General features: G+C 33.0%; 2 protein-coding genes across 2 annotated transcripts; both read left to right on the top strand.

Annotated features, from left to right (window-relative positions):
• Positions 1-3110: 3110 nt before the first annotated feature.
• On the top strand, positions 3111-6793 carry LOC121241197 (heterogeneous nuclear ribonucleoprotein H3). Its single transcript, XM_041138873.1, has 2 exons — positions 3111-3275; positions 5859-6793. The coding sequence occupies exons 1-2, from the start codon at positions 3262-3264 to the stop codon at positions 6619-6621; spliced, it is 777 nt and encodes a 258-aa protein (XP_040994807.1). The 5' UTR covers positions 3111-3261; the 3' UTR covers positions 6622-6793.
• Positions 6794-10586: 3793 nt separating this feature from the next.
• On the top strand, positions 10587-10961 carry LOC121240920 (cyclin-dependent protein kinase inhibitor SMR13-like). Its single transcript, XM_041138437.1, has one exon. The coding sequence runs from the start codon at positions 10587-10589 to the stop codon at positions 10959-10961; it is 375 nt and encodes a 124-aa protein (XP_040994371.1).
• The last annotated feature ends 1697 nt before the right edge of the window (positions 10962-12658 follow it).

Here is a 12658-nt window from a genome sequence, read left to right as displayed (position 1 = left end):
TGTTTTAATTACAGTAATGTAAAAAATAATGTAATATGTTGCCCAACAATTGTGCAATCTCGAGTGAGGCAATTTTCATAACCCAATGTCACTGCTTCAAGAAGTCCAATATATGGTTTCTCACCAAAGCATTTTCTCATCATAGTGACCACGCCCACCAGGTTAGCGTGATGACCACAACGTGTGTGCCGAAAAGAGATTTCTCGAATGGGGGTACTATATCTTTAGATAAAATTATCCCAAAAATAACTGTACCATATTGTCCCAATTTGATTAGGGTAATGGCTCTGATTGTTGTGGAAGAGTCACAATTTACATCTAGGTTATTGTGGTTTAGTTGGGTGGTATTGAGAAAAAAGTTCTAGATGAAAAATTCATCTATTTCCTCTCATACGCAACCTTGCTACTTTTGGACCCTGTAAAATATGTCATGTGTTATCCTTTCAACTGTTAGTGTCCACTACAACTGTCAGTTATTTGAATAATTTGAGTAAAAAAATGCCATCAGCTTACTTTAAAGCATTGATATTACTTTCTAAATTTGTAAAACTTTAGAGCTTTATGGCATTGCTATTGTTTTCTAAAAATGTCATCTTACCTCATTTATGTAATGCACACCATATACATCACATATTAGATTATTTACTCGTTTGGTTATGTCATTAAAATAATATTTTAATAATTTGTTATTATTTCTTTATTGAGCATATCCAACATTCATATTTTTAACATCCAATAATCATATTTGTAATTTTATATAAATTTTTTTTATTTAATATCATTTCTTTTATTGGTAGTTTTTATCTAATAATATTCTCGTCTTACAACAATTTTAATCTAATGGTTAAAATCTAGATTAATATCTAATAGTGTTCAACTATTAAGTATATGAATAAAGTCACCTATTTTCTCAATCAATTATAAAGCAAAATATTATAATATAATATGTTAAATAATTATTTTCAGCAGCCTACACCACACACCTTATGAGAAAAAGAAATAAAAACTCAATATGTGGTATCTGGCTGTTGAGTAGAAGAACTCTAATATGTTTTACCTACAATAATACAAAAAACAATGTAATATGTTGGCTAACAATTGAGTAATTCCATGCGAAGTGATTTTCATAACCAAATATCACTGCTTTTAGAAACCCAATATATAATTTCTCACAAGACAATTCCCCATCATGGTGACCATGACAACCAAGCTTAGCGTGATGACCACAACATGTATGTCGAAAGAAAGTTTTCAAATTGGGGTAAGATATCCATAGCTGAAATTATCACCAAAATACATATACCATATTGTCCCAATTTGATTAGGGTAGTGGCTCGGATTGTTGTAGAATAGCCACAACTGACATCCATGCTATTGCAGTTTAGTTGGGTAGTACGAGGAAAAGTTCTAGATGAGAAATTCATTTATATCTTCTCGTACGAAACCTAGCTACTTTCTGATCCTGTAGAATGCGTCATGTGTTGTCCTTTCAACTATCACTATCCCTTACAACTGTCAGTTATTTGAATATTTCAAGGCAAAAAAAAAAAAAAAAAACTATTAGCTTACTTTAGAACATTGATATTACTTTCTAAATTTGTAAATAAAGTTTAGCTAAAAATGTCATTTTAGCTTGTTTATCTAATTCACTTCATATACATCATATATTAGATTTCATTTGGCGAAGTCATTAAAATAATATTTTATTTATCTGTTATTATTTCATTATTTAGCATATCTAGTAGTCATATTTTTAAATCTAAACATTTTTTTTATTTAATATCTTTTATTTTAACGATAACTTTTATATAATCATCTTTTGTCAAACAATGATTTTAATCTAATGGTTAAAATCGAGATTAATATCTAATAATGTTCAATTATTGAATATACATGAATAAAGTCACGTTTTTTCCCAAACAATTATGAAGCCACATACTACAATATAATATGTTTTAGCTACAGTAATATTAAAAATAATGTAATAAGTTGGCCAACATTTGAGTAATCCCATGCAAGGTAATTTGCATAACCCAATGACATTGATCTAACAGGCCTAATATATAATTTCTCACCAAGGCAATTTTCATGATGATGACCACGACCACCATGCTTAGCTTGATTACCACAATGTACATGCTGAAAAGAGTTTTTCCGAATTGAAGTATGCTACCCATAGCCATAATTATGGCTAAAATACGAGCGCAAGATTATCCCAATTTAATTAGGGTGGTGGCTCATATTATTGTACAAGAGCTACCCTTGATGTCATTGCTATTGTGGCTTGGTTGGATAGTATGTGAGATAGTTTTAGATGAAAACTTCATTTCATTTCTTTCTTCGGCATACATAACCACCTTACCGACTCAGTATAGTGCATCATGTGCTTTCCTTTCAACTGTCAGTTATCTGAATATTTTGAGCAAAAAAAAGCTATAAACTTGCATTAAAGTATAGGCTTTGCTTTCTAAATTTGTAAATAAAACTTAGCTAGAAATGTCATCTTAGCTAGTTAATGTAATGCAATTCCTATATAACACATATTAGATTATTTACACATTTGGCCAAGTCATTAAAATAATATTTTAATAATTTACTATTATTTCTTTATTTAGAACGGTCATATTTTTAAAATCCAATAATCATATTTGTAATTTTATCTAAACATATTTTTCTTTAATATCATTTATTTTAATGTTAATTTTTATCTAATCATCTTTTGATCTAATAACGATTTTAATCTAACGGTTAAAATCTAAATTAATATTTAATGATGTTCAATTATGAAATATATATGGATAAAATCATCTATGTTCTCAATCAATTATGAAGCCACGTACTATAATATAATACGTTTTTACTAAAGTAATATAAAAAAATAATGTAAAATGTTTAGCCAACATTTGAGCAATTCAATATCCAAAATGGAATGCGACTTGTTTAAGATATTTTTGAAAATCTGAACATTGGGAGTAGAGCATCAATGATATTTTTGAAAGTTTGAAGGTCAAATTTTGAATTTGCAAAAGAATTGAGGGTTGGGGTAAAATATAATTTCCCTGAGATATTAAAGAAACGACATCGTCTAGCTCCTCCTTTCGGACCTTTCCCCTGCGCCGTTCAACACGGTCTTCCTCCTCTATATGTATAATCGCAGCCCCCATTTTTGCCGAATCTCCAAAACTCAACGACACACGGATTCGTTCTAATAGGGGGGAAAAAGAACCAACTGGGCTTTCTCTCCGGCGCATATTCAACAACATGTTCTACAGAGGGTAAGGCACTTCTTCGATTAGTTTTAGATTTAGATTTTTGGTACACAGACTCTGATTTCCTATGTGAGTTGGGTTTTTTAACGAGTCTCCTTAATTAATTTTTGTGTTTCTATTTATCTTTCTTAATTATGTATATCCATAGCTCGAATTGGTTTTTTTTCCCTTTCTGGGTATTTGTTTTGAACGGAAGAACTTGTAGAACTGGGTATTTGTTTCCAGCTTTCACCTAATTTTGCAGCATACCCCTCCGCTAACTTCATTTGGGATATAGATATTCCGTCAAGCCCATGATTTATTACGAGTGAGGTGTTATGATTAACTATTTAAGTACGGAAAAAGTTATGTGTGCGAGGTGATAGGTTGAGATGATAAACATGTAGTAGCAGAATTGATAACTACTATTTTATTCTTAAGATGAAAATGATGAAAACGATAAAAAGGGATTTTTTTTTTTTTTAATTTTCTTTTTTAAAATCCTATTTAACAGCCAACATTGTGCTGAAGATGATGCTTTTTGATTGTTTAAAACGTCATTGTTTTATATGCTCTATAAAATAACTTTACTTTCATTTACTTAAAATTTGGACAGACGGAGGTACATTGTTCAAGTGTATGCATAATTTGTATGTTTGTAATTGTTCTCCATGGTTCTTATGCTTGCAGTTCAGCATAGATAAATGCATTTATTTTAAATACTTGAAGTTCAGCAAGATATGATGCAGTCATCTCCCTTTTCTAGATTTTCAGGAGTTGCCCCTTTGATGCCGTGTTTATGTTCTAGAACAACTTAGTGGGGAAGCCAATGGTTTATAAATCAAATGACAGATCTTCCTTTGGAATGTGAGGTGTGAATTATATATTCTAAGGATGCCATATCGTTATCCCATTAAAAAAAATAAAGTTAGATTCAGGAAAGCAATGGTGGCATGCTATCTCAGTGTTCTTTGGTGATAGCCAGCCTTACAAAATAGGTGCTGATACTTTTATTTTTTCCTTTTTTGGGTTATAGTTCAGATAATGATACTTATACCCAAAGGAGAAAAAAGAACCCTACAAGCCATGTGAAACTGATCATGAATCTGCAATGATCGAATTTCTCATCTACCACAACACAGATGTCAGCACATTTTTCAATAATGGCTTTGGTGTACCATATGCTAGTCTAAGGTCATAATTCGAAGGATTATAGTATCTCGAATTTTTTTGTCAGAAGGGGGTGATAGGATGTTAAATGCATGAGGGACGCACCATGCTTTGGGAGTAGTGAATTGTTATCCATCCATTTGTGTGGGATTCTAGTGTGGGATTCTAGAAAAACTTAACTTGGAAATCTGTGGTGGAGTATTGCAATGTCGGTTTTCAAATATTTCAAACACATGTAACTAAAAACAATTATTTTCTTTACTTACCATTGGTGAGCTACTGTAACTTATATTTCTGGTGCACACTAATCATAGCTACATGGAATGCCCTTTCATGAAAGCAGGCTTTGATAATGTTTAGAGCCCTCCCTTCTCAACCTAATCAGCTTTTTGACAGCAATATATGTTGGGACTGCTTTTCATGGTGAAGGAAGATACCAAAATATAGTAGAAATTAGCAAGGGACTGAACCTAGCTACTGGAAATGTAAGCCGTTAAGGTTTAGAATGTTAATTGAAAAGCATCCTCCTGGGACACCATGCACCTGACCCAAGCATATGGTTGCTTAGCCCTTAAATTGCCTGAAAGAGAATGGTGATAATTAATCCGAGAACTAGGTCAGCATGCAGATTCCCGCACAAGCACTCAAATAATTTGTTGAGCCATTTAATCTATGTAGGGTGAGCCAGTAATTGGTTGATGTGCGGGAAAGTCCAAATTCCCAACATTAACAGCTTATGGTTATGGGAATGGATAAGGTTAAACATTATCGCCTTGTTCTCAGGAAGATGAGGCAAAAGAATGGAAATGCTTGAAGATGGATTTTATTGGGCAAAGCATAAAAATAATCGAATACTTGTGTGAGTATTTTCATTTTCATCCTCCCCACACCCCAAGAACAAAACTAACCCCATTTTCCAGGGTGCAACTTGGGCTCTCTTACAAGATTTTCAGATTTTCTCGTGATGTTGAATTTATGTATCTAGCTATCATTGTCATTGAATTGGCTTAAAACAAATGCTTGTGAAAAATTAACATGGTGGCTTTTTATGAAATCCTAAATTTGAACTTATCTATCATCAATCCTGGTGTCCAATATAATTTTCTTTGAAGTTCTCATTCCAGATGATACATTTGTATCTTGTAATGTATGCTTTTTGATAGGTGTATCTTGTAATGTATGTAAGAACAAATGAATCTTCTAATATTCATATTTGAAGTTCACATTCCTGATATGCATTTGTACCTTGTAACTCACACCCTCATGGGATTGGGCGCCACTGCCTCACTCAACTCCCCATTTTAGGGAGGGAAGTGCCATTTGTAGCATGGTTCATTGGCAACACACTAGAACTAAGTAATTTTGATTTCTTTGTAGTTTGTGAATGAATCCTTGACAAATTTTCTTTTCTGCTTTCTACATGGATATTGTAACTGGCAGTAAATTTGCTGATGGTGGGGATGGGCGTGAAATGGGTGCAAAACGTCAACGGGTAGTTGATCAGGGACCTCCATTCTATGGGACTTCCCCCGGTCCAAGTTTTATGTACAATGCATCTCCTTATTCCTATGTCAATCCATCTCCACCCTTCCCTGTTGTCCGAATTCGCGGTCTTCCATTTGATTGCACAGAAACTGATGTGGCTGAGTTCTTCCATGGTTTGGACATAGTTGATATTCTTTTTGTGCACAACAGTGGAAAGTTCACCGGGGAAGCTTTTTGTGTCTTGGGGTACCCTCTTCAAGTTGATTTTGCTCTTCAAAGGAATAGGCAGAACTTGGGCAGGAGGTATGTTGAGGTTTTCAGGAGTAAGAGGCAGGAATACTATAAGGCAATAGCGAAGGAAGTTTCAGATACTCGGGGTGGTTCACCACATCGAAGGGTCCAAAGGGCTAAATCTTATGATGAGGGGAAGGACTCAGCTGAACACACAGGTGTACTGAGGTTGCGGGGATTGCCATTTTCTGCTGGTAAGGATGATATAATGGAGTTCTTTAAAGATTTTGTTTTGTCAGAAGAAGCAATACATATTACAATGAACTCGGAGGGAAGGCCTACTGGGGAAGCATTTGTGGAGTTTGCAAATGCAGAAGATTCAAAAGCAGCAATGGTTAAAGATAGGATGACTCTTGGGAGTCGATATATAGAATTGTTCCCATCCTCGCAGGGGGAATTGGAGGAAGCAGTTTCCAGAGGGAGGTGACTTTGTATTGGACCTTTTCTTTAATTTCCTATCTTGAGAGAAGCCTCTCAAAGCTTGTTACTGGACGTATGTGTTTTTATGAACTGAACTTTAACATTGCATTGCTATCACCTTTTGAGGTCAGAAGATACCTTCACATCGTTTTTTGATGACAGTATTTTCAATTTGTGTATGGAATTGAATATTAGAAGCTATTATGCATGCATTAGATTGTGCTATATATTTCAATTTTGCTTGTTAATTAGTATTTGACCTTGGCTTTACAAATGGGTGGGGATTATTGCTTGAAATGGGCTATGGATGAATTAACCCTGATGTATGGTATGATCATATTTAAATGGTCAAATTGTTCTAGCATTTCATAGCGTTTTGCATGGACCTTTGTTTGGCAACTTGGCTATACCTTCTTGCCTCTTGGCATATATGTCTACCAGTTGGTTTAGGCATGAGATGTTTTGCTATTCGTAGTTCTGTTCCTTCAAGGCCAAGCTTGCCTATTTTGTTTAATAATTCATTTTTGCACTGTTAATGCCTTCTTATTATGCATAACCTGGATGGCTTAGTTATAGTTTCATGGCTTGCGAGAAGTAGTCTATTAACAGTTTATGATCTTATGATATCACAGATATGGACAATCCTGATGTCATCATGGTTGTTACTATTTATGATCTAATCCTCATCAATTTATAATAATATTGTTTAGAGAATTCTGTTGGTTGTTTTTAAAATTTTGAATTCAAATTCTGTTTTGAAAACCTCAAGAGCCAATTTCCAGTGCCATATCCATGAAAGGGCCAGTATACATGGATGGATTTATTATATTATTCCTCGTTTAAAATGTGTTTAGTTGAACTCGGCTGTTTAGCAACTGCTTATATTTTCAAATGCATTTTGGTAAGCCCAGCTGTTGAGCAGATCTTTATTTTTGTTATCTTGTTCATTCAAAATGCAATTTCTTGTGGTAAGCTGTTTAGCAGCACTTTATAACTCTATAGAAATGATATTTACACTGTTAGGATGTACATGTGTTGTACAGTTATTTTGAAAAAAAATAGATAAATTTGAGATTTATATAAAAAAAAATTATTATTTTAATGATGAATTTTATTTTATTATTTTAAAATGAGTGTTACACGTTTCGTATAATCATTTAAAAAAAAAAATCTAAAATTTAGGTGAAAATTTTATTATTTTAACGACGAATTTATTTTATTTTTTCAAAATGAGTGCCTAGATTACACACACTGTACCTATTACCTAATGTTCCAATCTAAAGGGTCAACTTTGTGCTAAACTTTCAGTGCAAGTTCAGACTGCTTTGACAAGTTGGTTACCAACTTGTCGTACTAGTGCAGCTGCAGCAAATGTAGGGAGTTAAATTACATAAAAGTTATAGTTGTAGTTATAATTGCCTAATTGTTATATAGAAATGATAATTATAATTGTAATTTTTTAATAATAAATTTTTTTATTTTTTAAATGATTGCATGACGTTTGTGTAATCTACGATTGTATATAGCATTATTCTAAATTATAATCTCACAGGCTCGTTTGGAATGAAAATTGATCTTATCTTATCTAATCTAATCATTACAATTTTTTTAAATTTTTACATAAAATATAATAAATAATTTAATTTTTTTAAATTATAAAATAATAATAAATATTCTAATAATATTTTATTAATATCTTAATTTTCAATCTAAACAGGACCTTAAAACTTATGAACACATGCAATATGAGATCCAAAGAGAGGAATGATGCTTGTCACTGATACGTATGGCATTTTGGATGATCAGAAGCAACAAGCAGGGAGTTAAATTGATTATATTTTCCGTTTATAATTACAGGATATATATTATATGTATGTATGAGTAAGATTCAGAACTAATTAAGGCCTGTTAATACAACATTTGAAGTCTATTAAATTTAATTTTGTAGTATAGTTTTTCAGTATAAGAAAAATATTTATTTGTGTACAGTTATTTTTTGTGAAAATGATTATTTTTTTTTAAAATAAATTTTTTTGACATAAATAATTATTATTATCACAAATAATCTGTCACAAATATTTATTTTTTTTATCATCAAATCAATTAAAAATAAAAAAATTGATGTTGGATGAAGTTGATCTTACATTGACCTATTTTAAATTAAATTGATGTTGGATGAAGTTGATCTTACATTGACCTATTTTAAATTTATACGACGAAGAGTGTCGTTTTTGTCAACTTGTGGATCACAGAGCCACGTGCATGAATAGTGAAACTTTCGGAATCCCATGAAGAGTGTCTGCAGTTTTCTAACAAAAGGTTAAAAGAAAGGGAAAAACGAGGGAAGGGATCAGACCAAACCCATCAAAACTAATTAATTAATTAATAATGTTTTATCCTAAGATATATAAATAATTTCACGCGGACACTTGGCATGCATGACTTTTCTCTCTCTTCTTCATTTTTTTTTAGCTTCTTAATTAAATCTGATAATTATAAATAAATTCTTTATAAATAAATTTATGAGAATCTTAACTAAATATTAACCGACATTCCTCGGGCAACTGCATGGCATATATTCCCGCCCGGCCTGCTTAATTCCTAACCCTATAATATTAATATATATATATCTTATAATGCGTAATGATTTGTATAAATCTTAAATAGATAAGTTTTGCACGTATAATTTTTTTGTAAAAAAATAAATCTACCATGAAAAAATTTAAAATCTTTTTATTTTTTATTTTAATTTTTTTTATAAAAGATCTGCGCAAGATTTATCTATTTAAAACTTATAATTAGAAAAACTCAATGTATAATATAATATATATTATTCCTTCTCATGTCTTTCCCTCTAAGATTATGCTTAGTCGGCATTGTTCTTTATATAAATTATTTTCACCTTCCTTGTCAATGTCAATACATGAAGACCTGACAAAAGTGCGAGATAATTATTTTTTATCACAAAATTGCTAAGCATTATTTATTTTTTTGTTAAGAGCAAAGGGAAATTGAGATTAAATATTTTAATTACTTTTAGCTGTTCAACGGGTAGCGGGCAAGGGCCATGGCCTAATTATTCCTAACCAATTATAATCCCTAGGATCCATAGCAGTTTGAACTGACATCTCTCTCTCTCTCTGGCTCTGGGCATTGCTTAATTACTTGTTTAGGGCAGCGGGCAGACCTGCCCTAATTATCCCCATTAATAAAAGGCATAACAAGCGCTCAACTGTTAAATCAATCTCTCTCTCTCTCTCCCCTTAATTATAGGATTGAATTAGGGTTTTTCCGGGGGCCTTATGCTGAAGTGGGTCATTGCCTCATGATATATAGGTTATTTAGGCTATAGGTAAAGTTATGTTCTTTTCTTTAAACTATCTAGGATTTTTTTGTTAGGTTTCAGAAATTAGAGACTGCCATTAGTCATTATTTTCTCAAGGTTTATGCTGGGTTTTGATGCTCTTAGGTTACAGTGCTAGCTGCTGGTCCTGATACTTCTAGTTGTTGGTTAGGGTAGAAATAAATAAACCACGTGTTCTTGATCTGCCGTGGGTTTGCTCACAAAATTTTTTGTGTTAATCTCCTTCTAGAAAACCTGATTTTGGGCTTTGCGAATTCGAAAGTGCAGTCTCTCTCTCTCTCTCTCTCTATATATATATTTATAGTGGGTGTTTCCTGAAGTGGGTTGTGGTTGAAACTTGAAAGTGTTCTTTTCTAAAGAATGGTTGCAGGTTACTACGCTTTTTTACCACTTTTCAGTCAAATTTAGTAGCTTTAATTAACGTTCTCCAATAGGGTTTTCTAGTGTTGGTTTCTGTTTTAGAAATCTTCCTTCTCTCTAAACTTTAGTAAAAGGTTCTTATACCTTCTTACTCTTGCCGGCCGGATTCAGTACACAGTGATTATACTCTCTGATCCACTTCTCTACTACTAAAATCTAGCAGAGAAGCTTTTCTCATTCTGTTTCAAATGGCTCCTTCTGGTCAAACAAAAGCAAGGCCAACCAGAAAGGCAAGAAGAAGAAACCATTTCAAGAAGCGGATTGTACACTCCAAGAATCAAGAAGCATCAAGAAGTTTGCCTCCTAACTCTTCCACCACAAGCTCCAGTGATTTTTCAAAGATCAGAGACATAGATTTCGAGGCTGTTGAAGTCCCTTCAAGCGGCTGCTCCACTCCAAAAGCTCAGAGATTCCGGATACCAGAGATTTCAACATGCCCACCAGCACCCAAGAAGCAAAGAGTAGTTTCGAATTGCTCCTTGCAAAGAACACCGATTGCCTTCTTCGCTCCTCCAGACTTAGAGCTCTTCTTCTTCTTTGCACTTCGAGATATTTCGGTTTGACGGTACATGATCAGTGTTTCATAGAATATGTAAGGATCATTTCACTAATTTAAAAAAAATAGTCTTTCCGAATGAAGTTCTTTTAGTTCTAGTTTGTGTTTTCTCATCTGATCATTGAAGTATAGTGTGAGAAGTTGGGATTTTGCTTGGGTGATCTTAGGAAAGCTGTTGTTAGCTTTGTTTCCCCCTTTGGTACTGTTTTAGTCGGGTTTCAAATTTGTAGGGTATACTAATCACTAAATTTAGGTGGTGTTGTCCCACTAAATTTAGCCTTTATACCTACTTTCCCATTTAGTTTTTTTACTCATCCCTTTTGCTGACCTCTAGTTTGGTGAGTGCAATGTAATGGTTGGATTTGAGTTTTGTGAATCTGTTTAGCTTGCAATTATATATATATCAGCTTTTGTTTGCTTGATCAGCCTGAGATACTAAAGGCATATTACACTTGATCTGCTCGTGTATAAACGTCCCTTCTGTCTTCTTATCTCACTCTCTCTTCTTCAGTTGCATGAGTACTTGATGATTCTGTACTTATATGATTCCTTCAGAACCAAGGGTTTAATGTTTGTACAATTTAAATATCCTTCTGTATGTGGTTTAATGCATCATTTTCGTGAGCAGGGATGATAATCTCATGCTCGAGTTGAATTTTTGGCAATTTTATGATGTGAAAGTGCCCTGTAAAAACCCCACTAATCATATATATAGCAGGAATTAATGACAGTACTCAATCAGTAGCTTGTATTGATTTGTCAAAACGAGGGACCCTTAAACAGTTTATCTAACCCCACATTATGATGTGAAATGGAATGAAAATGCACATATGTTCTCTTTTAGCAGTAGCAAAAGACTTCCAGAAAAAGTCTGCCACCATTCCATTTCCTGTTTTTGGAGTGCAAGATGTAATTTCGAGGCTGGCAACTTGCAGTAGTTTTGCAGATAAAATTTTCTTGGGATTTTGGCCAATAGACAAAGGCTAGCTTCGAGTGCAACAGCAAAGATATTGCAGGCCGTGAAGTTCATGAGAGAGATCAGTAGTTAGTTCCCGGCCTCCTGACTTTTACTTTGGAGTGGGAACACAAAAAGGGGAACTGTACGTACGTAGTGCGTTTTGTTTGTTTGTTTGTTTGTCTATTGGTTTAGGTGAGATCATGTTGTCAGATCTGGTGATGATCTGTAGGTGTCTGAGTGTCTAAGCTTTGTAGAGCATCTACAAGAGAATCCAATGAAGGGACACTCCCGTGCGGCTTCTGATCATTCTCTCACCTTAGAGAATCTCGAGGAATTTCTCCTCAATTTTCTTTCTTTTTATACCGACTTTGGCACTTTTGTACTTCCTCTTGCTGCTTGTGAAAATATTGAGTTAGGCACTCCTTAGCTGTTGTGACTTGTGTGGGTCATTGGATACCACCAATCATATCTAAGTTAGGACTAATGTCGGACTTCTAAGTAGATAAGTCTTGTCGTAGATTTTTTTATTTATTTTTATAAAAATATGGGTTCTATTAAAAAATAATAATTTTTAATTTTTTTTAAAATAGAATTTACTTTTTTAAAAAAATTTCTATAAATTTTTTCTATTTAAAACTTTTACAAATCATTTATTTTAAATTATATAGAAAAGTTATACAGTCACAAAAAAAATTTTATAAAAATAAATTTATAAATTAATATAATTTCATATGTTAGATCTACTT

Source organism: Juglans microcarpa x Juglans regia, chromosome 7S (genome assembly GCF_004785595.1).
Source record: "Juglans microcarpa x Juglans regia isolate MS1-56 chromosome 7S, Jm3101_v1.0, whole genome shotgun sequence".
In the NCBI taxonomy this organism is placed as follows: domain Eukaryota; kingdom Viridiplantae; phylum Streptophyta; class Magnoliopsida; order Fagales; family Juglandaceae; genus Juglans; species Juglans microcarpa x Juglans regia.
Note: the sequence above shows the minus strand (reverse complement) of the source record. Positions and strands in the feature narration are given on the sequence as shown.